Below are 25,724 nucleotides of genomic sequence, written 5' to 3' on the forward strand. Positions count from 1 at the left end.
TTTACTGTGCATGCGCAAGTCATTCTTAGTGGTTTGTGGGATCATGTGGGATGCAAGGTTTTCCCATGGCTGGATTCACATGGTTAGCCACAGTCAGGCAAAGCCATCTGTTCGCAGCCCCACACCACTCGCTGGAGGACACATCCCACTGCACCGTAACAAAGTGCCATACAACTACTAGACCTACAAAAAGCAAGAGTGCTAAACTGACAATTGCTGTGAACAAATAAAACCACTAGACTAGCCCCCAAGCTTCATCTGTAAGGCTTCCGGTAGATAGAGTATAAAACCACCACTTACAGTCACTGTGTATACAGACTAAATTAGTTCAAGATGACCTCTCTGCTAAGAACGGCAGTGTACTTACTACTGTTAACAGAGCTGTTTCTAGGTAAGTTATGTAGTCTAGCTTAATTGCTAGCATGAATCTCATTCTCAGTTAGAGCTAGCTGCAGTATTGTGTGGCTTTGTTGCTGTGTCTATGTAAGCTATGAATAACTATAACACTAACTTTTACTTGTCTCTATACAGCTAACCATGGTGCAGCTCAAACTACAGCTGAAGTGATTCCTCAATGCTCTACTGGATTCCCAGCCGTTGACTCTCTCCAACCAAGTGCAGATCTCACTGAGATAGCTCCAGATTCCGGGACACAAGATGGAATACAAGTCATTGCTCCAGGAATAAAGTTTGAGTGCAATGGGCAAATCACAGAATGGAATGCTCTAGTCACTGTTGAAGATTACAACACCGGTCTAATACTTACCCACCTATTATATCTCCAAGTTTGGAGGCCAAGTCAAGATTTTGATGGAAAATTTGATCTAGTTGGGTCTAACCTGTTAAAGTATCGCCCTCGAACTGAAACAGTGACACCTGATAATTCCAACATCACATTCGCAACGCTCACTAGTCAAATTTCTGAAAACGAACAAATTCAATTCCAACCAGATGATGTACTGGGCTGGTACAGTCCACAAGCACAAAGACTTACACAAGGTTTTGGTGTAGCCTTGCATAGCAACGAATCAAGCTCAGAACTGCTTATCAAAGTGTTATCAAACGATCCCTGTGAGCTGTATACATGCGATGAAGAAGTCCAACAACAATCGTCTCTCCCACTCATTACTCTGCAGTATGGTGAGTTGATAAACATTTTAATTAAACACTCAATAATCCATTTTTCTTACAGAACCAACTAATGCCTCGTCCAGTGTTTCCCCTAATAATCTGACGTGCACAGAAGAAATCTCTCTCCCTGCATCATGTGTTGACTCCACTACCCCCGGCAACACCTCACCACCCACACCACTACCAACCATGCCGAGGGCTACCACTACACCCACCTATCTCTATATTGTTGCTGGTGTGGTACCTGGTGCTGTCATCATCCTTGTGGCCATTGTCGTGTTTATAGTGTGCCTCAAGTGCCACAAGAGTGAGAGGAAATGTAGCAACTGCTTCAATAGCATCACCAAGAGTGAGCATAACCCAAACTATTCTTCTACCTACGCTGATCCTGGTATGTGTGCATGATACTGCTGTATGCATAGTTGAATGTATGCATGATAATGTGGCTGTATGGTTGAATGCGTGCGCATGATGATAATGGTTGGATAGTTATAATGACTGTGGTTGTTAGATGATGCTAGGCTAAAGGTTGGAGTTGTTTGCATAACTCAATGCTAAGGTTGGTCTGTTATTTGATAATCTTTTGCAAGCGGTGATAATTTACTACTATTAAGTGTTTCTGTTTGAAGTGTCTTAAGGTGCCCTAACCTTGAGTAAAGGTCTTAATTAATGCGTTAAATCGTTTCAATCATAATTATGCTAGAGTGTCAATAGACGCTTGTAAAGAGTGAACAAGGTTTGAGTGAATGGAGAACACAATGCAATGCTGTCACAGTTTAGCCTAGGTATCTTTAAATCCTTATAAAGAGCGTTGTATTAGATACTATCAAAATGGACTTCCTTCAAAATACCCTCCGCCCTTCCCTCGCTGATAAGTCTCTGATAAGAAAAGGCTGACTATTTGTCATGCATTAGCTGTCATGGAATGATTCCCCTATACTCTATCTCTCTGAGCTTTCATTGTCGTAATTGCTTGCTTTCAATATGCAGTGTGTATTGCGCATAATTAGTAGTTAAGTGGTTTGTACAACTTATATACGCACTGTCCTGTGAGGCAGTACATGAAACATTACTTGTTGAATGGTGGATAATGTTCACATCCTGAACCCTAAGGAAGAGGTCCTTGAACATAATTAAATATCAGGGCATCCACTTAACTCTACCATTGTCTGCCAGTAGCTGCTCTCTAGCTCACTTTCTATTATTACTGGAATATTTTGTTAGCTAGTACACAAAGCCCGTTGTTGTGGCTCATGTTATGATAATTATTCTTGTTCTTTCAGATGACTTTATTCGACTGCGTCAACCACCAACGAAACTTCCTCCTCAGAATAGCATGTTCTTTAACAACACAGGGGATTCCCCCATCCCCCATACACCTGTGGGATTTACAGAATACGAGACTGACGGCCATAACCACACCACCACGTACCAAGCCAACGGAGAGAACCATATCTACCACGAGTTAGTCAAGACGCCGGAACCACCACCTCTGCCAGATAGGACATCTTTCGGCTCTTTCAAGAAGACTGCCTCTCTGAGATTTTCCATTCATTCTATAAATCAGTTCCCGTACACTATGCCCAACACGCCAGCCCCCAGCTGCCCCTACATAGAGGCAGTGCCCACCGTGGGAGGAGGTCAACCATACACACCTCAGGACACACCAGTGAGTCACCACACTCTGCCATTCTACTGCTCATTCTAGTGCTATAGTTGTTGCATCACCACTGGGGGAACTATGCTGTTGGCTTTTGATACAATATAATTATTGTTAGTGTTTCGATGTGTTAATGTTATGCCTACCTGTGTTGACATTTGTTAAGCATAAACGCATGGATTGCAAGTTATGTCTTGTCACTATGTTTGGCTGTGTGGGGCCAAACCTTGCTAGCTGTTGTAATGGTTGACTGGGCAGGCATGTTGGTTGTGAACACATGCTAACAAGTGTCTAGTGATGTCTGTCGAGGGTGTATTGCCTACACTGCATTAGATTCCCCCACCGTTCTACTCATTGTGTCATAAGATGGTTTTGCATGAGATTATCTTATCTCTGTGTAAGATCACACACTACAACACTTCTTTTTATTAATACGGAAAAATGAAAGTTGTAGTGTCATTGGAACAATAGCTAACTGTTTCTCAATAAATCTCCCCACTACAATAAGTAACCACTGAGCAAAATAGTCCGTGTGTGTAACGTAGTACCCTCCATGCACAACCACCTGACTATGTCACACCATGTCACATGACCTCCCCCCGCCCACACAGCCGAGCAGTGCCAGTGATGTGTCTCAAGGGAAGTTAACAATGAGAAAACTGTTCCATTCTCTGGACGATGAGGGACTCAGAGTACCCACTGCAGTAAGTACACCAGCCCACACAATATTATTATAGATATTACAATACTTAGAATTCAAGTTTTTGTTTGTACTGTTTCATAATTTGCAACTGATAATCGGATACGTATGATCAATTAATTATTCCCAAAATGGTTATTTGTTTGTTGACTGGCGTCCATGAGCTGTGTGTAGGAGGAGGTCAACATGTTGTTGAGGAGTGTTGGATCATGATTGCCTATTGTCGTCTTGGAAGTGTTAGCAAACACAGTAGCTCATAACCACGCACGGCAATAGCCATCATTATACTCTCATTAATTACAAGAATATGATTGCTAGTTATGTGGTTAAAGAACACAGTGTTGCTATGGCAACCGACACATCTGAGGGACTAGCTTGGCAATATGTATATACAATTATTCTCTTTCATGTTTACAAGTGTTGACTTTGTCTTGCAGGAGGAGAGAGAGTTGTATGATGATACACGAGTGGAGGAGCTCTACTCAAAGCTACACCGCCCTGGCACCAAGGTACAGGCTAGGGGGAGGTGCTCTCATTGTACACATGTCCCTGGATAGGGGGAGGTGCTCTCATTGTACACATGTCCCTGGCTAGGGGGAGGTGCTCTCATTGTACACATGTCCCTGGCTAGGGGGAGGTGCTCTCATTGTACACATGTCCCTGGCTAGGGGGAGGTGCTCTCGTTGTACACATGTCCCTGGGGTATAGTAGAATTGCATTATGCAATTAGTATAATAAAATTGTAGTATGAGCTGACAAGAGTTACTAAACTGCCCTTGCACACATGCACACAGGTTCGTGACAGCAGAGACGATACTTTCTTTGATCAGTCTGACATATACTGGGAACCCTCCCACTCGTCCTCAGAGCTGTTCAATCAGCTGGCAAAGAGAAAATATAGAGAGATCAAGAGATCTGATATTAGGTAAGAGGATGGTACACACTGGCTGGCCAGGGATGGTAGATACCGAGTGTCTATAACTTTATAGTGGATTGTCTGATTCCTAATAAAAGAATGTATCTGCTATTTTTAGATAGTGATGTATGTTTTGAATTTGAAGAATTCAAGGGCTCTATAATGATATGCATGTTGTGTAGACAGCTCTAGGCTCAAGCTCATAGTACACAGAATCCATATAAGCTCTACCACGGCATGCTGTGTGTGGGGGGATCGTGGCTCATTTAATGGTTCACTGGTCTCTTTCAAACGTGCTCCACAAAGCGTGAAGCACTAGGCAGGTTGTATTACCATGTAGCGTGTATTCCCACACACGTGGTGTATATGGAGGGGCCTGTGGTGGGGGGAGGGAGAGTGGGGTAATGGAGTGTAGACTGTCTGTCAACAAGAAGGGTAGTTTATGTGGCATATGCGTCAGCTTTGTTAGCTAATGGACTCATGATCGAACTCTTGAGGTGATTGAGTATAATTATGTGTAGCAGCTCATCCGCTCAACGCTTGCATGCATTGGCTGATTGTATTACTGATGGCTAAACTTCACTTTGTCGCATGCCATATTAATAGCTACAGACCTACCAACACAAACGGTAGTTGTACCTTGCTGACCACTCCCCCTGCCTCTATAGAACTCTAGATGCACTGGGAGGAGGTCACTTCAGTTCAGTGCACCGTGGTGTCTGGGAGGTTCCTGGGGGGAGCGTGGAGGTGGCCGTCAAGAGACTCAAATCAAAAGCCTCTGAGACAGACAAAGTCAAGTTCCTCCAGGAGGCGGCCATCATGGGCCAGTTCCTACATCCCAACGTCATTAAACTACAAGGAGTGGTCACCATCGGAGAACCAGTGAGTCCAATACAGTAGCTTTATTGATCACCATTTAAGGAGATTAGAGCCAATTAAAATACCTACTGCAGTGGTAGCTGTTGCATGCATGCATAGTAGCTAGCTATGTACATGTAAGTACTTGAAGCTAAGACCCCTACACACAATTTTCACACACCACTGACACTCATATTAAGCGTGGAATACCTCCTCTCCCCTCAGGTCATGATTGTTCTGGAGGTCATGCCCAAAGGTGATCTCAAGAATTTTGTCAGAAGTTTGAGGTAATTATTGGCTCATTAAACATGTCATGAGAACATCACATGCTTGAGCTTAATAATCTCATATTTATATGTTCACATATAATAATGTGTTGTTGAATAATTGAGGGAGTACAATATTATCTTTAAACGGCCATAGCTTTACTGATAAAAAGATTTTCTAGAAGCTTATGGAGAGGCCTTCAGATGATGTGTTAAAATCAAATCTATTTTTTGAGCCTCTGTTTTTGACAAAATACTGTAGCAGTCTCAACTTCCCTAGACACACAAATTAGGCTCACCTTCTCATTGCAGATCAAAGCCCAAACCTGACGACCTCCCCAACATGTTCGTGCGGTTCTGTCGAGAGGTTGCATTTGGTATGAACTACTTGTCCAACAAAGGCTACGTGCACAGAGACCTGGCAGCCAGGAACATACTGCTCACTGAGGACCTCACTTGCAAGGTACGTGAAATTACGTATTATAAGTTCAAGCATCTGACTGTATAATTACATAGATACGTAGAGCAAATAATAAGTGTTTAGAAAATTTCCATACATGCTCAGACTTTAAAAAGTTGAATAGCTATATCTATCCACACAAGGCTATAATTATGAACATTCACTGATTCTTGTCGCTAAAATTAATAGATTGCTGATTTTGGAATGGCTCGGGATCTTGACGTGGACCATATCTATCAATCTCAGGGAGGGAAGATCCCCATTAAGTGGACTGCTCCTGAGGGCCTCAAGCACAGACAATACAGCTCAGCCAGTGATGTGTGGGCCTATGGCATGTGCCTGTTTGAGATATGGACTCTAGGACGCAAACCCTACGAGGGCACATCCACTGATGAGGTAAGGAGCACTGCATATTGGAGTGGCAGAGTCCATAGTTACCCTAAACTGTATACTTTTGCTGAATGAAGGCCTGCATGGGGGTACGTGGTGGTGGCCTGTTGCTATGGTATTATGCCCCATTACACACGTTATACCTTTATTTCCTGCAGCTTATGAACTTTATGGAGAGCTTTCACTGTCAGACCCCTCCCCCTGGGACCCCCCGCGAAGTCTACAGACTCATGGTCCAATGCTGGTGAGTGTTGCTACACAAGGCTTGGCATGACATTATCTTGTATGTGGGCCTGGGGACATGAAATGCCCATAGATCTAGTAGTGTAGCTATTCTGACTTGTTAATGGGAACTGGCTGATAGTAATGTCCGTCCCTATCTCCCCTCAGGCATCCAGTACCAACCTCACGACCTCGTTTCTCTGAGGTATGCACATTCCTCAACTCAACGGACGAGGTCCTCTTGAACTGGAGTATTGCTGACAAGGCAATCGGTGCAAGAGTGATGGAGATCGGAGCCTCCCTATCTGAGGGTAACAATCTGTACCTTGACCTCCAGTACATGTACTCCAGCAGCAATCAAGACACTAGTGTCAACATCACTGATGTGTGATGCATATACATGTATCACTTATGTTACTTTTATACATAGTTAATTGCTTCATTTTTAGATCACTTATCAAGCTCATGCAATCATAATCATGCATGTATACTTTTCATTGTGTGTGTGTGTGTGTGTGCGTGTGCGTGCGTGTGTGTGGTGTGTGCAAATAACCATGATTTCTCTTATAATTTTATTATAAATATACACAATTCTTGCTTAATCGAATTCTCTATCTTAAAAGTGATGATGATTATTATCTACTGAATTGAACCATCGAAGGCCACTATACACATTCCAAATTAATGATATTCATATTCCAATTCTTCTACAAGTATGGGGGTGGAGCTGCTCTTGCACATGCAGTAAATATATCATAATGAGCTAGGAAGAGGAGATTAAATTACCAGCAGCAGCAAGTAACCAGCTGTGCTGTCTAGTAGCTAGGTCAGGTACTGTTTCATGGCCAAATGCTGTGTTTTTGTGCAATGCGTACGCTAGCTTAGGTATGTATATATGCCGGGATGTTTAGAACAGTGCTGTACGGTACATGGCATTTAATATGACACATCAGATAGCAATCAAACTCTGTACCTTGATGTATAATTATACATACATCGTTTCATAGGGCGGCCCAACTCCGTGCCAAGTTGTTGTGTGTACTGTGGGTATTCTGTTGATATTGCACAGCAGCTGTAACTATTCAGCCTAATGAGTGTGGAGGGATAACTATTAAAGGATGATAGATATAATTGCGTGGTGTCAGTTATCATTCTCTTGTTTTCATTTCTGTACAGAATCAACCCATCAGTTGACTATGGTGGTGTGTGGTGTCACTGATGGTATCTCCTAGCAACCGGGTGGTATGTGTAATGCATGGTATTTCTGATTGATCGACACTGCATTCCAGTACTAAATTGTCCTCTATAACATTTTGTGGCGGCCACGTTGCAATACTAGTAGATCTTATTCATCTCATTCCCTAGTAAGTGACGAGTCATATTCATCATGTGTTGTAACCAGCAGTGTTCCTATAAGGTATGTAGGATGCACATGTATGGTAGTGTAGACCTCATGGTTCTCATTAGCACTGACACACCTCCCCTAGCTAGGGTGTATTGCTACATGGTAGCTAGCTAGCTCAGTACAAGGTTATAGTGCATGTTATAGATTATAAGCTCAGCCATGAGCTGTTTAAAGATGCTTTCTTTGGTTGCCATTGTTCTCACAACTCTGCAGCTCTCTTCAGGTGGGTTATTATACTAGCCAGCATCATGTCATGTACCATGGTCAACTAGAGATCAGCTTATTTACTGCGGTACTTGTTAGCCGGAATGTTATTCCAATTTAAGAGGTTATGATCGATGAGTTGCGAGAAACAACTGACTTAATTTATTTAGCCTGGTGGTACGTACATGTACCTCAAGGCTGTACGTACTACTGGATCGTAATAATAGAAACCTAGAATATATAGCTTATAATTATTATAGATATCCAATAATTGTACTCTATAAATAATTACATTGTTGTTACTGACTGCAGCTCAGGACTGTGTCCGTGCTAACTCTGATGGAGCGGACAGTTTGCCTAGCTTTTCAGACCCAGGAGGAAATGCCCCTCGAATTGAAGTGAATCCGATCCAAGCCATTATTAAAAGCTACGAGTTCCACTGCTGTGGGAAAGTTGGTGGTTGGGCTGCGTATGTGGAGCCTGGTGGTGGTGGTCATACTACTGCGTACTCAATAAAGTTCCAGATATGGAGGCCTATGGGGAACAACATGTTTATGAAAATTGGAGAGAATTCATTTCCTTCACTAACTCTGGGTGATGCTAGTCTCATTGAAGAAGCACTAACCAACAGTGAACAACTTGACTTCCAACAAGGAGATGTAGTCGGCTACTATCTTGAAGACAGCAGCAACCAAAATGGAGGTGTGCAATTTGATACCGGGTTCACTTCTGAAGAGCTATGGTATGCGACTGGTAACCCTGACCTACAAACTGAGTGCTTACTGGAAGTGGGCAATGCAGGGGACCTCAGCATGTCTGCAAGCCTTGGACCAATCATCTCAATATCACTTAGTGAGTATAACCCATTGGCTTACATATAACTTTGCACATAAACATCACTATGTCTGTGTGATCAAATTACTAGTGTACAGATGTGTATTCCAATGTATAATGAGTTACTGATACTTCCCTCACTATAGCAACCACTATTAATGATAACTGCCCCTCCACCTTCACCTCGACCATGTTCTGCCCCACTCCCACCTCCATCCCCACTGGACCTGGTACTCCAGTGGTTGTAGATGGTGAGTATGTTGAAAACATGCTCTGCTATAAAACAGCCTTGTGTGATTTTGCGTGTGTATTATTATAGTGTTTGATAATAATGAAGGAAATTACCTGCTCATTAGAAGTGTGTCTAAATATATATTGTTTTGCAGACTGTCTGATGGCAACAGATGGCACCCACCCTCTACCAAACTTTGTCAGACCTGGTGGTGGGGGAGAGCCACGGTTTGAGGTGACACCAGTACAGGTCATTATACCTAGCTACCAGTTCGACTGTTACGGACAAATCACCGAGTGGAAAGCATTTGTGGAAAGAAGTGGACGTGGACATTTTGGCGATCAGCCTTATTCCATTACTTTCCAAGTGTGGAGACCAAGCTCACCCCCTGATGGTCAATACACTATTGTTGGTCTTAATGATTTCTCACCCATTTTACTGGCTGATCCTGATGTTGATAATGGCGTTAACCAAGGAATAGTGACTGGGGTACCACTAGAGAGTGAGAGGATTGAGGTCCAACCAGGAGATGTGGTCGGGTTCTATTTTTCAAGTAGTCGAGATGACGATAATGGTATCCAGTTTGCTAAACCTAGTGACAATGCAAGTCCGTATGCAGCAGAGACTGTTTGGTTTGGTTCTACTCGTTGTTCTACACTCGACCCACCTTGTGTGTATTCGGCTGGTGATTTCAGCGCCATGACTAACCTTGCTCCACTTATCACTGTGACAGTTAGTAAGTGACAATGTCTGTTTGTGTCATTCTTCATTCATTCATTCTGCTCAAATATCTATCCTCTCTTACAGTGAGCACTCCGACCATCCCATCCTCCATCCTACTGCCACAAGTCCCCTCCTCCACTAATGGTGTGTAAAACAGTCACTGTATTGTTCAAATTTGGCAAATTTTGTGAAACTCTTTTCGTGATCAGTATATTAATTAGCTACTGCCCTTTTAGCAAAATGATTCTTAACTCCCCAATTTTTGTTTTTTGCAGTGAATGCTCAGACCAGTTCATTCGCACCTCCCCCCTCAAGCACACCCCCTGTTGTCATGCCTCCTGTCTCCACACCCACCGCTGCTGCACCCCCCACTTCAACCCCCACCGTGATCTCTACGCCCCCTGTCTCCACATCCTCTGGTGTGGCTTTATCCTCTATTGATTGCGATGGTGAGTCACACTACTAGTTAAGTCAGCCTTAGTTTAAGGGAGGTACTATACATGCTCGAATAGTGGCCAGGGGATTCCATGTATTGAGAACTGCCTTACAGCAGGGAACTTTTTACAAAGCATTATTTAGGCCTCTGTTTACTAAGCAACTTTCGCCTTCAGTTTAGGCCTCTATTAGGGCATAATTTGAGCATTCGGATGTTTGCACAATTAAGCCAATACTATGCCTCTGGTTACTGTACATTCTTGTCAATGTTTCTTTGATTAGAGATTGCGATATTGAGTATATGAAGTTGTTTAATGCACAACGCATAGCCGTCAGTACAATCATCACGTCAGTACAATCATCACGCTATCAACTTCTCTTGAGATGCATACAGTTCTGGTAACTGGATTTATTCTATAGTGTACTTTGTTTGGTGTCAAGTGTACAGCTGTGATACATACAGCTGTGTTTATGGTTGTGGTTGGTGCAGTACAGTGATAGTGTTAGAGTGTACAATTCGACAACTCACAAGAAACAACTTTCAGTTTGTGTGGATACTATGGACATGCACACTGCAGGCAGTGTATAACATGTGGGAGCAACAGTAGTAAGAGGAGATGAATCCCAATGTCATAGCTTGCCTTCCATGCATTTAGTGCACTGTGTCAGCATATACATGTACAGTTATTGTTAGTACTCTTCCCCCATGCCATTCATGTGATGCTCACTGAAAGCTATACTTGTAGATCTACTTGGTAATAACTTCCTTTGGTGAGCTGAGCACCAACAGCCCCCATGCAATCATTTAGTGTATCTATGTCACAGATTGTATTTAGCAAAAGAAATATATAGCTTATAAGGATTTCTCCGTGCAGTTTCTACTTGAATGATTGTGTCAGCCTATAGCGTGTGTGTATAGGTGGATTTTGATGTTCGACACTATCAGGCTATTGGTACTTTCAACATGACTTCTATTACCGTATCTCTTTGCTCAGCTACAAGTCTTGATGCTACATTTGCTATATCACACTCTTATCTACTCTTGTCAGTACCTATTGTAACGTTTACAACCTCCGTTGTTGTGTGCAGATGATTATGTGTGCTCAACTGCTATGCTTCCTTAATTGTCAGAAGTAACCAACTTTTAGCTTTGTGTACATGTACACCTAGCTCTATGGACATGTACGTATGAATGCAACCTGTACATTCCTGTATGGTGGTATGGAGCATGTCAACAATGTGTGTGGAAGATCCCTAGTACACACCTTGCATGGTTGTTTGATTGGAGTGTGCATGGGTATTAACTATGTGTACTGCTTGATATAAAATTGTAGGGAATCTGTTGCAAGGAAACTGTTATAGTGCACCTCTGTGTACTAGTACTACTCTGAGGCTATATAATGATAGGTGTAGAAAATCAAATTCATAGCTAATGGCGGTTGAAATGGCTCCAGTGTATGTATCCAAGAGATCATTTTATGACTGCAGTGATGGTAAAGCCTCTCTACCAGATTCTGTGATACTTAGAAGTAATGGAAGCCACCACAATTACAGACAGACACATCATAGCACATTCTTTCAGTTAGTGTTTGGTTTCTTAATCAATTCCCTACTGTTGATATAGTATAGTGCGTTATGATGACTTCTGTCCTTATAAGGCGCATTAGAAGTAGCTAGCTTATAATAGTAGCTATGATATTCAGACACTAGCTGTGACAGTCGAACAAGATGTATGCCAAACTTTGCTTGCTGTTTATCTCCTGCTTCCTGTCTTGCTCTCAGACTAATGGTAGGTGGATGGTAGTGTGTGTGTGTGGATGGGTAAATCATGCAGCAATTCCTTTAAAGCTCAGCAATGTCTTCGTGCAACCAATGGTGACAGAGATCTACCAAGCTTTGTCAGACGAGGAGGTAGGGGAGAGCCACGGTTCGAGGCTGAGTCAATCCAAGCCATCATCACTAGCTATAGGTTCAACTGCTGTGGAGTGGTGACTCAATGGAGAGCATTTGTCCACAATAGTAATGATGATCACAGGAATGCCTATGACATCTCCTTCCAAGTGTGGAGACCCAACTCCCCCTCACCCGTGGACACTGATGGCTGCTACACTATGCAAGGCACTAACTATTTCCCATCCATTCCACTGGGTGATCCTGACACTGACAGAGGAATAGTGACTGGGATACCACCAGATAGTGAGATGATTGAGGTCCAACCAGGAGATGTGGTCGGGTTCTATCTGGAGAATACAATTAATCATGATAATGATGGTATCCAGTTTGCTAGAGATACGAGTCCGTACACTGATGAGACAGTTTGGTTTGCTACTGGTTCACTGACTCCTCGCCCTGAGGCAGCTTGCATGTATCCTGTCGGCACATCTGGTCTACTCAGTATCTCCACTAACCTAGCTCCACTCATCACAGCAACTGTGTGTGAGTCATAGCTGTATGGACAATATGGGTATACATTCATGCAATGTCAGCTTCCAAGCATTTAGTGCACTGTGTCAGCATATACATGTACAGTTCTTGTTAGTACTCCCCCCATGCCATTCATGTGATGCTCACTGAAAGCTATACTTGTAGATCTACTTGGTAATAACTTCCTTTGGTGAGCTGAGCACCAACAGCCCCCATGCAATCATTTAGTGTATCTATGTCACAGATTGTATTTAGCAAAAGAAATATATAGCTTATAAGGATTTCTCCATGCATTCTACTTGAATGATTGTGTCAGCCTATAGCGTGTGTGTATAGGTGATGATTATTGTTTGATTTTGATGTCATAGTTTTCGACACTATCAGGCTATAGATACTTTCAACATGACTTCTATTACCGTATCTCTTTGCTCAGCTACAATTCTTGATGCTACATTTGCTATATCACACTCTTATCTACTCTTGTCAGTACCTATTGTAACGTTTAAGTACGTTGAAACCCCCGTTGTTGTGTGCAGATGATTATGTGTGCTCAACTGCTACGCTTCCTTTAATTGTCGAAGTAACCAACTTTCAGCTTTGTGTGTGCATGTACACCTAGCTCTATGGACATGTACGTATGAATGCAACCTGTACATTCCTGTGTGGTGGTATGGAGCATGTCAACAATGTGTGTGTGTGGGAGATCCCTAGTACACCGTGCATGGTTGTGGTTGAGTGTGGGTATGTACTGCTTGATATAAATTGTAGGGAATCTGTTGCAAGGAAACTGTTATAGTGCACCTCTGTGTACTGCTGGGGATCACAGTACTACTCTGAAGCTATATAATGATAGGTGTACAAAATCAGATTCATAGCTAATGGCGGTTGAAATGGCTCCATGGAGTGTATCCAAGAGATTGTCTTATATCCAGTGCATAATGGTGAAGCCTCTCTACCAGACTCTGTGATACTTAGAAGCCACCATGTAGCTGTATGGCATGGGCGTACAAATGTCATTTAATGCATTCCAATGTCGTAGCTTCCATACATTTAGTGCACTGTATGTTAGCATAATTATACATGTATACAGTTCTGTTGTTAGTACTTCCCATGCCATTCTAACTTGGTAATAACTTCCTTTGGTGAGCTGAGCCCCAAAAGCCCCCAATCTGTGTATAAATGTCACAGATTGTAAGTACTATTAAATTTTTAGCAAAAGAAATAACAACAATAGTTTGTTAACTTGTAGGCTCAGTTTCTACTTAGACTCTTGCATGATTGTATAAGTCAACCATATAACTGTGGTTTTCTTTGATAGGTGTATTTGTTTGTTGTTGTTGTTGTTTTGATAGTTTCGACACTATCAGGATATACGATTTCTATTACCGCAGGGGCGTAGCCAAGGGGGGTGCTAGGGGTGCTCGAGCACCCCCAACCAGTCTGAGTCAAGTATACAAATCACAGAGAAATGTATCTGATTATCCAGCTGAGCACCCCTTCTCTTCCAGATCTTGCTGCTGTTAGCTAGCTAGTATAGCAAGGAAAACGATTCAGTCTCTAAACTGTGAGGTATTTTGGCTTAAATCTATAAACTAGTTCTCTTTTGTGATCGTGGCCAGCTTCTCTATGTAAATAAACGTTCAGCCACGCCCAACTTGGCAGATAAGTTAATTATGACGCCATTAATAAGAGGTGTGGCTTCCGGTCAACCAAATTTCGGCGCTGCGTGGCTAAAAATCGGGCGCTTTGCGCCCTCTTTCATCTGTGATAGCACCCCTTTCTCCAAAATCCTGGCTACGCCCCTGTACCATATCTCTTTGTTCAGCTACAAGTCTTGATGCTACATTTGCTATATTTATCATACTCTTATCTCTCAGTACCTATATTGATTATTGTAAACGTTATGCAACCCTGTATGTGTTGGTGTGGTGTGCAGTTTAATGTGAGTGCGTAATTTGAAAACTCAACTGCTGTGCTTTTTTTTTTATTGTCAGAAGTAACCAACTTTCAGCTTTGTGTACATGTACACCTAGCTCTATGGACATGTACGTATGAATACAGCCTGTACATTCCTGTATGGTGGTATGGAGCATGTCAACAATGTGTGTGTGGAAGATCAACCTATAGTACACCTTATATAGATAATGTTTGCCATAAATACTGCAATCTGATTGGTTAGAGGAAGTGTTCTAGAAAATCATGTACTTACTTAGACAATCAGACAACACTTATACAATCATGTAGCAAAGATTAGATAGAGCATTCAAGCTAGATACTCATGGTTGCTATGATCTAGACACTGTTTAGGTGATTTAGAAGTCCTCAGGGCTAGTAGAACCCTCACTGCGTTTGGAATACTACAACCTTGTACTAACCTTTGGGCTTCTAAATCATGTAGAAACTTCCTAAACAGTGTCTAACTATTATGTACATGGCTATTGTGGTTGATAGCATTGAGTGGATATTAATTGTTTATAGGGAGTCAATAATTCTGTTAAACTGTTATAGTGTACTCTCTTCTAGTCTTCTCTTGCTTGCTTTGTCTGAGGCTATAATGATCAAAATCAGATTCATAGCTAACAGTGGTTGAAATGGTTCCAGTGTATCCAAGAGATTGTCTTATGGCCAGTGATGGTGAAACCTCTCTATCAGAATCTGTGATACCAGGGAGGAAGTAATGGAAGCCACCACCATTTCGGACAGATGTATCACAATTATAAGCACATCCTTTCGTTAGTGTTTTGTTTCAGAATCAATTTCATACTACTGTTATAGTAGTGTTAGTGTTTGTGATGACTTCATAATAATAGTCCTTATATAAAGGCGCATGATCATTAGATAAAGTAGCTAGCTATTACCGTATAGCAGGTAATTTTCGTGGGGGCAAAATGTTCGTGGATTTCGTGGTTAGCGACCTTACCTACCTTTACCTGCAGTGCAAGCAGAAAATATTACAAACGAAATGTCTCAATTGCGTGCATTGATGTCATTAATGTGTGTACTGCATGGAAACTGTTATAGTGCACGTCTCTTCTAGTCTGCACTTGCTAAGTATTGTATACTGCTAATTATTCATTAGATGAACACCATTTCATTAGTGTATTGTGTCAGTGTTGACTAATGGTTGTCAGTCAGACTATAACATGTATGCTTTTCTTTCGGTGAAAATCAGGTTGTTGGTTTTACATTCAATATGACTTCCTGGCATACAATGTTTTTGCAGATGATAGATTTGTATAGATTGTGGGCATGTTCTCAGTAAACCATTAGGTATGCTCGCCCATGCATAAATTAATTTATCATTGTTAATTCATATAATGATGGCCCTTATAAAGATGGTCATGAGATTCTAAAATCTCAAAGCAGTAAGTTATAGTAGAGCTATAGCTGTGACAGTCAAACAAGATGTATGCCAAACTTTGCTTGCTGTTTATCTCCTGCTTCCTGTCTTGCTCTCTGGCTAATGGTAGGTGGATGGTAGTGTGTGTGTGGATGAGTAAATCATGTACAGCAATTCCTTTAAAGCTCAGCAATGTCTTCGTGCAACCAATGGTAACAGAGATCTACCAAACTTTGTCAGACCAGGAGGTGGGGGAGAGCCACAGTTTAGAGACAACCCAATCCAGGCCATCATCACTAGCTACAGGTTCGACTGCTGTGGAGTGGTCACTGAGTGGAGAGCCTTTGTGGAGGGCAGTGGTGATAATCGACGTAATGCATACACCATCTCCTTCCAAGTGTGGAGACCCAACTCCCCCTCACCCATGGACACTGATGGCTGCTACACTATGCAAGGCAATAACCATTTCTCACCCATTCCACTGGCTGATCGCGACACTGATGACAGAGGAATAGTGACTGGGATACCACTAGAGAATGAGAGGGTTGAGGTCCAACCAGGAGATGTGGTTGGGTTCTATCTTGAGAGTAGTGACAATGGTGATGATGGTATCCAGTTTGCTAGAGATATGAGTCCTTACACTGATGAGAGAGTTTGGTTTGCTACTGATTCACTGACTTCTCGCCCTGAGGCAACTTGCATGTATCCTGTCGGCACATCTGGTCTACTCAGTTCCTCCACTAACCTAGCTCCACTCATCACAGCAACTGTTTGTAAGTCATAGCTGTATTATCAAGATGGGTACACAAATGCATCCCATGCAATGTCAGCTTCCAAGCATTTAGTGCACTGTGTCAGCATATACATGTACAGTTCTTGTTAGTACTCCCCCCATGCCATTCATGTGATGCTCACTGAAAGCTATACTTGTAGATCTACTTGGTAGTAACTTCCTTTGGTGAGCTGAGCACCAACAGCCCCCAATCAGCTAGTGTATACCTAATATAATTTTATGTCGCAGTATTAACTGTTTAGCAAAAGAAATAACATACTTATAACAACAGTCAGTGTTCTTTTGTTAACTTAATTAGGCTTTCTCCAGTTTATGCTTAGACTCTGCATGATTGTAAGTCAGCCTATATAGCGTGTGGTGTGGTACGGTACATGATAATTGTTGCGTTTGTTTGATGTATAGTTTTCAACACTATCAGGCTATAGATACTTTCAACATAACTTCTATTACCATATCTTTTTGCTCAACTACAAGTTTTGATGCTACATTTGCTATATCACACTCTTATCTACTCTTGTCAGTACCTATTGTAACCTTTAAGTACGTTGCAACCCCTGTTGTTGTGTGCAGATGATTGTGTGTGGGCAACTGCTATGCTTCCTTTAATTGTCAGAAGTAACCAACTTTCAGCTTTGTGTGCATGTACACCTAGCTGTATGGACATGTACGTATGAATACAACCTGTACATTCCTGTATGGTGGTATGGAGCATGTCAACAATGTGTGTGTGGGAGATCCCTATAGTACACCGTGCATGGCTGTTGTGGTTGAGTGTGGGTATTAATTATGAGTACTGCTTGATATAAAATTGTAGGGAATCTGTTGCAAATAATTCTAGGAAACTGTTATAGTACACTTCTCCTTCTATTGTATACTGCTGGGGATCACAGTACTACTCTAAGGCTATATAATGATAGGTGTAAAAAATCAAATTTATAGCTATAATGGCGGTTGAAGTGGCTCCAGTGTATGTATCCAAGAGATCATCTTATGACCGGTGATGGTGAAGCCTCTCTATCAGAATCTGTGATATATATACTGTTGATAGTAGTGCGTTATGATGACTTCTGTCCTTATAAAGAAATGATTATTAGAAGTAGCTAGCTTATAATAGTAGCTATGATATTCAGACACTAGCTGTGACAGTCGAACAAGATGTATGCCAAACTTTGCTTGCTGTTTATCTCCTGCTTCCTGTCTTTCTTTGTGGCTAATGGTAGGTGGATGGTAGTGTGTGTGGATGGGTAAATCATGCAGCAATTCCTTTAAAGCTCAGCAATGTCTTCGTGCAACCAATGGTAACAGAGATCTACCAAACTTTGTCAGACCAGGAGGTGGGAAAGAGCCACGGTTTGAAGATAATCCAATCCAAGCCATCATCACTAGCTATAAGTTCGACTGTTGTGGAGTGGTCACTGAGTGGACAGCCTTAGTGGAGAAAAATGATGAACCTGATGCATACACCATCTCCTTCCAAGTGTGGAGACCCAACTCCCCCTCACCCGTGGACACTGATGGCTGCTATACTATGCAAGGCACTAATGATTTCTCACCCATTTCACTGGGTGATCGTGACACTGCCAGAGGAATAGTGACTGGGGTACCACAAGTGAGTGAGAGGATTGAGGTCCAACCAGGAGATGTGGTCGGGTTCTATCTGGAGAGTAGTGACAGTAGTGATGATGGTATCCAGTTTGCTGGAAATGGAGACAACTCTAGTCCGTACACTGATGAGACAGTTTGGTTTGCTACTGGTTCACTGAGTTCTCGCTCTGAGGCAACTTGCATGTATCCTGTCGGCACATCTGGTCTACTCAGTTCCTCCACTAACCTAGCTCCACTCATCACAGCAGCTGTGTGTGAGTCGTTTGTGAAAACCATGGATATACAATGTCATGTGGTCCATGTTAAGTGTACAATTAGCCAAATAGCTAGATTTCCAATGCGCATTCTCTCCCAAATAAGCAAAAACCCACTTCCTGTGTTTTTGGCTTAAATATCCCACAACAATTGGCTAGCTCAGATATCATGTCAGTAGCTCATAGGAAAACGAACAACCATGCAAACAAGTAATCTAGTTCTGTGTCTTAGTTTCTTATGTCTGACATCAAATGGTGAGTTGAGTTGAAAATAAGGCTTCTAGCTATATAAGCTGTAGCATTTCTAGTTATAGGTGCTCCATGCAATGCAGCTCAGTTCCTAAGCAGTCTCCTAATATTCTTGCAACTACCATTATACCTTATAGCCCAAGAATGTCTTCTGGCTAGTGATGGAACCAGATCTCTACCAAACTTTGTCAGACCAGGAGGTAGGGAAGAGCCACGGTTTGAAGATAATCCAATCCAAGCCATCATCACTAGCTATAAGTTCAACTGTTGTGGAGTAGTCACTGAGTGGAGAGCCTTTGTGGAGGGAAGTGGTCGTGGGCACGTTGCTGATCAGCCCTACACCATCTCCTTCCAAGTGTGGAGACCCAACTCCCCCTCACCCGTGGACACTGATGGCTGCTACACTATGCAAGGCACTAACCATTTCTCACCCATTCCACTGGCTGATAGAATAGTGACTGGGGTACCACCAGATAGTGAGAGGATTGAGGTCCAACCAGGAGATGTGGTCGGGTTCTATCTTAAGAGTAGTAGAGAAGATGATGATGGTATTCAGTTTGCTAGAGATCAAGATAATGAATCAGAATATGATAGTGAATCAGTTTGGTACGCTACTGGTGATGTCACTAGTGGTGGTCAAACTTGTCTATTTCCAGTCGGCACAGGAAGAACTCTCAGTTTGTTTACTAACTTAGCTCCACTCATCACTGCAACTGTTTGTGAGTCAAAAATCAATCACAAATCCCTCAAAAGATGCGCTCATGCAATTTGTCATTTTGTATTAAAGCAAAACTTAACATGTGATTTCTTTCCTCCTCTACAGCATCCATGGCTTGCCCGGTGTCATCAACTGCCACAACTTCCACAATGATGGTGCAACGAACTCCCCTGGGTACTCCCGCCCCCACCCCCACTCCTTCCCCCTCCACCACCTCCACTTCTGACTCCACTTCCGACTCTACCTCCACCACTGACTCCACCTCCACCACCACCACTGAGTCCACCTCCGAGCCCCCTCCTGACACTAATGCTGCTACAACCACACAAGCTCCCCCTGCTCAGACTAGTGGAAACAGTGGCCTAATCGTAGGGTTTGTGGTGGCTCTACTAGTCATTATTGTAATTGCTGTGTCGGCCATTGTGATTGTTGTGGTCATCATGAAGAGGAGGCAGAGCAAGCAAGGCAGTATGGACACCACCGCATGGTCCAACCCAAGCTATGAAGATCGTGAGTTGCTACATTGATTAGTGCTTTGTTAACATTACATATTTACTATTCAACTTTACTGTTAATTGGCTCTAGGCCGTGATATTCATTTCACACAACAGTTGGTACTAACTATTGTGAAGCTCTAGCAGTAAGCACTAAAGCCCCTCTCTATAGTGATAGTGCAAAGCCCCTCTCTCTAGTGCAAGCCTGGCCTGTTATTAACTTTCCCATGCATGCTATTTGCATGCTATCATTTCCTGGCACAATTTTCAAACAACCTTGGCAACGTCAATCACAACAGTGAATGCCTCTATCTGCCTGCATGCAAGAGCCTAGTGTTGCCATTGGTAATGACTATACAATCTCACACGCTCACACACACAGCTGCGAACATTACCAAACCAACAAAGAAATCGAAGCAGAAGCCTAAAGCCAAGCCACTGGTGCTCAACGTGAATGGAGACAACTCAGTGTACGATGTTATAGGGGGTGACTATGAGGGAATCCCCCCAGCACTGGACTACACCTACCCCACACCCTCACCCACTGTGAAATATAATCGTAAATCGGAAGAAGTGTTTGTTTCTGATGGAAAGGGAGGAGCAGCGTATCACGATCAGGGACCCGATGTTGGGAATGTGTATGACTATTGTGGCAATGGATCAGTTTATCACACGTTGGAGTCCAGTGGTCAGTACGAGGACCAGGAGGAGTCTAATCAATACGAGGCTCCAACTCTACCAAAGTTTAGGGTAAGTACTTGGCTTTGTACAGACATTCTTGTAATTGACACCAAATACATGTAAGCTGGATTCCCTTTGAAGCATTGTGTTGTCACCATCTTTAGCTGCACTGTTAGTAGGTGGTAATTGTCTCTAATCAAATGTTGTGTTCTAGTGAACACATTGCTAATTGTGTCATTCAATCTCATCTGTTCCGTTTATCAGAAGAGCACTCTCAAGAACAGTCCATTTGATGGCCATGGCACCTACGTACCCACACTGGTGAGCAGCTGTACCTAGCAAAGCCACTGGAAATACGTGTTTATGGAAATGTGTTTAAAAATATGTGTACTGATATCTTGATTCCACATTCTGCACACATGTGTTAATGTATCTACCCCCATGCATGCATGCAGGCACAGCGCCAGATCATGGGGGCTCACTATGAGTTGCAGGAAGGAACTGAAAGTGTAAGCCTCGATGATAATATTAGTGTAACTGTACCAGTGATTGAGACAATTACTCACGGTGTTATGTGTTGACTGTGTGTGTGTGATTGTTGTGATGGTCTCCTTGGGTGACCTAATGTGTAGTGTGGGAGACAGTCTGCACTTCTGGCAGACACGGGTAGTAACATAATGAAACACAACATCTGCAGTGAAATAGCACGATTGTGATCTTCATTGTGTAGTTGACATGCCACTAATTTGTATTTCTATGATCTACAGACACAAACATACAACACTCTCAACTTCTTTGTGGAGGATCAGGTATTCTGGGCCCCTGCTGACACAGCTAATGACCTCTATCAGCAACTGGCTAGTAAGAAGTACCGGGAGATCCCTCGCACGGAAGTCACGTGAGTCCAGTCCCTCTATTTCTGTATAGTAATTATTGTTATGTATTTATTATTTGATTACTCATTCCCCCATCCACACATATACGTATTTAGTATCCTGGAGCAGTTGGGCTCTGGTCAGTTTGGACAAGTGTGTAAGGGCATATGGTCCATCTCTGGCAACTCTCTACAGCTGGCTGTAAAGACGCTCAAACCAGACGCTCCCTCAGGAGACAAAGTCAAGTTCCTCCAGGAGGCGGCCATCATGGGCCAGTTCCTGCATCCCAACGTGGTCAAGCTGTACGGAGTGGTCACTGTGGGGGAACCAGTGAGTGGGGCTGGCATGATAGTCGTGTATTCAACCACATGTTTTGAAAGGCCGTAACTTTAGTTATGATGGTCCAATGTCAGATTTTCTGAAAGCCTGAAGTGAGATTTTTCAAATGATGGGTTAAAATCAAAGGTCTATTTTGGGGGTGATTTCGGCAAAAAACCATGGTCTATAGGTGGGGGAAAAATCCAAAATTTGATCCGATTATAAAATCTGAGCTGAACATACCTTCTGAAAGAGCTCGCTGAGAGCTTTCAGAAAAGCATAAATTTTTTGAAATTGGACCAACTAATCAAAAGTTATGGGCAATTAGCTATAGAGTGTCCAGACTTATTGTATGATGTCATGCATGCGATAAGTCCAACTATCCGTATATGAGGTTGTTCTGTTTACTACTGCAATAGTGGCCCCATCCCGTGTGGTCTGGCCAAGCACTGTGGTTGAGTGCATAATGACCAGTAGCTACATATGGCCACCTATTGTGTGGGACTACACTATGTTTAAGTAGCTAGGCCCATATAACAACACACTTTAGTTCTGTCTTCTTAAAATAGGCTTCGTCCATTGCCAACAACTAGTGTAAGTAAGAAGCTGTGTATGGCCCACACACCACTATGTTTGGTTCTCTATTTGTATTCATTCTATTGTCCATGTGTTGCATGGTATGAGTGAGTGTTGCTTGTGTACAGGTGATGATATGCCTCGAGATTATGTCTAATGGAGATCTCAGAAGTTACCTCAGAAGCATTGATGCTGGGTAAGTGAGTGTTCATCATTATTGTGGTCAACCTCTAGCCAGATATCCCATAGCTCAACCTGTGTTTCAATACGCCACCTCTTTATTGCAACCACTGTGTTGGTCTACCCAACGATTATCCCGGCTATGTAGTAGGGTTCACTGTACTTATACGCATTATTGTAGTCTTATGTCACCCCATAATTATAGTCTTGTTTAGTAAATCACTATAGCTATACATTGTAATGTCTCTCCATTCAGTTCCAGCTCTTCAAGAAGCTCGCACGATCTTCAACTCTTGTTTCTGAGATTTGCCAAGGAGATAGCTGCTGGGATGGAGTATCTCTCAACCAAAGCGTTTGTGCATCGTGACCTAGCTGCCAGGAATGTGCTCATCAATGAAGCTCTGTCATGCAAGGTACACACATTAGTACAAACAACTGTTATTGGCAGCTCTAAACCTGTTGCTAAAAAACAACCGTTGCTAGTAGCAACAGTTAAGTGGTTTTGGCTACCGCCTGCTATTCTGCATTGAGCAACTATAGAGCATATTGTGTAGAGATAACATAAACACTGTATTATGCTGACAGTGCAATCGCATACTGTGTACACATTTATTGCTAGCACTTCAATTATTTCATATTGCCGGGATAGATTGGAGACTTTGGAATGGCCAGAGATCTGATGGATGATACCTACTACACTTCAAAGGGAGGCAAGATCCCTGTCAAGTGGACTGCACCAGAGGTACATAGCCTCTCATATAATGAACCTGCCAAAAGTGGTCCATAGCTACTGTTAAGTCTTAGTGCACCATTGCTTAAGATAATTGAACGCCCAGAAGAGAAGAAAAGTTGTATTTATTAACTAGCTCTTAGGAAGCCCTATCAGATAGTGTCTTATGATCAGCATTTTTATGTATTTAACTACCGGTATATCCATACACTCATGCAGGCTCTCTTGTACAAGAAGTACTCTACAGACAGTGATGTATGGAGCTACGCAATGGTGCTGTTTGAGATATGGTCTGTTGGTCAGAAACCATTCTCCATGCATACCAACAACGAGGTCCTCAAGCTCATACAGAGTGGGCACCTCCAGGCCCCACCCCCGGGATGCCCCCGGGAAATATACAAACTCATGGTCGACTGCTGGTAAGTGGAGTAGTAAACACATTTTTACTTTTAGTTTTTGTAAATAATCAGCCAACATAAATTATGATTGAGTACGTATGTCAAGACTTGGTAAAAAGTACAGCCATGTAGATTTCAGTGTAGATTGTCTGTTTTGTCATTTCCATAGGAACCCTGAACATCAGTACCGACCTAAGTTTGGTGAGATCAGCTCTCAGCTCCGTGCCCCTGCCACTAAGCTGCTCTACTGGTCTGCTCAAGACAGCAAGCTCTCAGAAGGGGCGGCTGTACTCGGAGCATCGCTGGAGGAGGGATACAAGCTGCACGACGATTTGAGAGAGAAATACAAACAATATGAATCCATTTGAACACTTATACATAAGTGCTTTGTTTATCTGTAATATAATATGTTTAACCGTCATTGCACTGTTGCCTTGTATATAGACCCCACACCTACTTAACTTATGCTCACTTTTTATCTCACACAAATTCTCATGCTTATAATAATATTATTGTGCGGCATTATCGAGTCAAAGTGAACAGAGTTCCCAGCTACAAAATAAAATGAAAGCACCACTGCCGCACGGGTGCATGCTGATGCCTCGGTGGAGGTGTCAAAGTTACATAAGCTAATGCCTCGGTGGAGGTGTCAAAGCTGTACTAAGTCTTAGCTTGAATGAATGCACCGCAGGTGCTGATGCCTTGGTGGAGATGCCAAAGCTACATAACATAAAGCTACTATAAATAGCTTTTATGCACATGTGATAAATAATTTAATTTTTTTGCTGCATGCAAAAACTCAGAGAGTGGGTAATGATCGACCATGATTGTTGTTAAAAACGATCGATGCCAAAAGTTCAAGGCATTAGCAGAGCCTAGCCTAGCCTCGATCCCAGGCCGCACTTCACTTATAGGGAGTGGCCAGAGCCGAGTTTTCGCTTTTATAACGGTTATAAAAGCGAAAACTCGATCCAGGCCGCACTTCCCACTCCCTAAGTGAAGTGCGGCCTGGGATCGAGGCCACCTCTTGCAGCTACCAATAGAGCGTTCTACTTCTAGTGCAGAGCTAACTACTAAGTAGAGTAGCAACACTCGGTAAACAAGTTTGGCTACGTGCTCTTCTGAAAAGGCTGCAATGGCATTCCAAGTAAGCAAAACTAGGCATAACTCGAGAACGAAGCATTATTTTGCAAATCCACGAATTAAAATCCAAGTAAACATGACTAGAAGCCTATAGAAGCTCTTACTTGCACTTGATTCATCCTTGAGCAGCTGTAACAGTCTACACACACAGACACACAAACCATAGATTGAAGAGTTAGACTCTTCAATCTATGCACAAACACACTACCGTATACCTCGCTTGCGCATGCGCACCGAGGCATAATCACCGTGCATGATCGAGAGCTGTGCAGTATTGGATCTTTATACCAGTTATACAGTTATACAACATAGGTATTTGCTTGCTATTATACCAGCTATACTGTATAATATACTGTATAATCTAAGTATATTTATGAATTAACCGAGCCTTTTGTATCCAGCTGTCTCCTGTTAGTTTATGAGTCGTATAGTACTATAATAATATGATTACTATACCTGCTACACCAAAACAGGAGTAAAAAAACAAAGGCAAATGCAGCAATAACTCGA

General features: G+C 42.5%; 3 protein-coding genes across 4 annotated transcripts; all 3 read left to right on the plus strand.

The window, feature by feature from the left end:
* Window positions 1-112: 112 nt before the first annotated feature.
* On the plus strand, window positions 113-7,305 carry LOC135351547 (ephrin type-B receptor 1-B-like). The gene is made up of 13 exons (XM_064550580.1): window positions 113-391; window positions 532-1,140; window positions 1,193-1,522; window positions 2,415-2,800; window positions 3,403-3,495; window positions 3,929-4,000; window positions 4,286-4,416; window positions 5,076-5,289; window positions 5,491-5,552; window positions 5,844-5,994; window positions 6,181-6,387; window positions 6,540-6,625; window positions 6,772-7,305. Exons 1-13 carry the CDS (start codon window positions 334-336, stop codon window positions 6,992-6,994), a joined length of 2,622 nt encoding a protein of 873 aa, XP_064406650.1. The 5' UTR covers window positions 113-333; the 3' UTR covers window positions 6,995-7,305.
* Window positions 7,306-8,050: 745 nt separating this feature from the next.
* Window positions 8,051-24,596, plus strand: LOC135351538 (serine-rich adhesin for platelets-like). 2 transcript variants are annotated; one of them, XM_064550555.1, is made up of 17 exons: window positions 8,051-8,231; window positions 8,525-9,064; window positions 9,193-9,297; window positions 9,433-10,014; window positions 10,086-10,145; window positions 10,277-10,450; window positions 19,925-20,329; window positions 20,696-21,063; window positions 21,259-21,315; window positions 21,450-21,503; window positions 21,762-21,892; window positions 21,986-22,199; window positions 22,892-22,959; window positions 23,200-23,356; window positions 23,593-23,685; window positions 23,893-24,092; window positions 24,241-24,596. In XM_064550555.1, the coding sequence occupies exons 1-17, from the start codon at window positions 8,168-8,170 to the stop codon at window positions 24,437-24,439; spliced, it is 3,471 nt and encodes a 1,156-aa protein (XP_064406625.1). In that variant the 5' UTR covers window positions 8,051-8,167; the 3' UTR covers window positions 24,440-24,596. The 2 variants fall into 2 exon arrangements, with proteins under 2 accessions (XP_064406625.1, XP_064406626.1); XM_064550556.1 differs by lacking the exons at window positions 9,433-10,014; window positions 10,086-10,145 and having other exon boundaries at window positions 8,053-8,231.
* On the plus strand, window positions 12,739-18,208 carry LOC135351570 (uncharacterized). The gene is made up of 2 exons (XM_064550614.1): window positions 12,739-16,326; window positions 16,386-18,208. The coding sequence occupies exons 1-2, from the start codon at window positions 16,266-16,268 to the stop codon at window positions 16,982-16,984; spliced, it is 660 nt and encodes a 219-aa protein (XP_064406684.1). The 5' UTR covers window positions 12,739-16,265; the 3' UTR covers window positions 16,985-18,208.
* Window positions 24,597-25,724: the final 1,128 nt, after the last annotated feature.

Source organism: Halichondria panicea, chromosome 17 (genome assembly GCF_963675165.1).
Source record: "Halichondria panicea chromosome 17, odHalPani1.1, whole genome shotgun sequence".
Lineage (NCBI taxonomy): Eukaryota > Metazoa > Porifera > Demospongiae > Suberitida > Halichondriidae > Halichondria > Halichondria panicea.

What these genes read in the sequence shown, in the direction of transcription:
- LOC135351547 (XM_064550580.1), top strand. Translation starts at nt 334, where the DNA reads ATGACCTCTCTGCTAAGAACGGCAGTGTACTTACTACTGTTAACAGAG. An exon ending in ACTCATTACTCTGCAGTATG is followed by an intron (nt 1,141 to 1,192) that starts GTGAGTTGATAA and finishes TTTTTCTTACAG; the next exon opens with AACCAACTAATGCCTCGTCC. An exon ending in AGACTCATGGTCCAATGCTG is followed by an intron (nt 6,626 to 6,771) that starts GTGAGTGTTGCT and finishes ATCTCCCCTCAG; the next exon opens with GCATCCAGTACCAACCTCAC.
- LOC135351538 (XM_064550555.1), top strand. Translation starts at nt 8,168, where the DNA reads ATGAGCTGTTTAAAGATGCTTTCTTTGGTTGCCATTGTTCTCACAACT. An exon ending in CAACCCAAGCTATGAAGATC is followed by an intron (nt 20,330 to 20,695) that starts GTGAGTTGCTAC and finishes TCACACACACAG; the next exon opens with CTGCGAACATTACCAAACCA. An exon ending in TGGTCACTGTGGGGGAACCA is followed by an intron (nt 22,200 to 22,891) that starts GTGAGTGGGGCT and finishes GCTTGTGTACAG; the next exon opens with GTGATGATATGCCTCGAGAT.
- LOC135351570 (XM_064550614.1), top strand. Translation starts at nt 16,266, where the DNA reads ATGTATGCCAAACTTTGCTTGCTGTTTATCTCCTGCTTCCTGTCTTGC. An exon ending in GTCTTGCTCTCTGGCTAATG is followed by an intron (nt 16,327 to 16,385) that starts GTAGGTGGATGG and finishes ATTCCTTTAAAG; the next exon opens with CTCAGCAATGTCTTCGTGCA.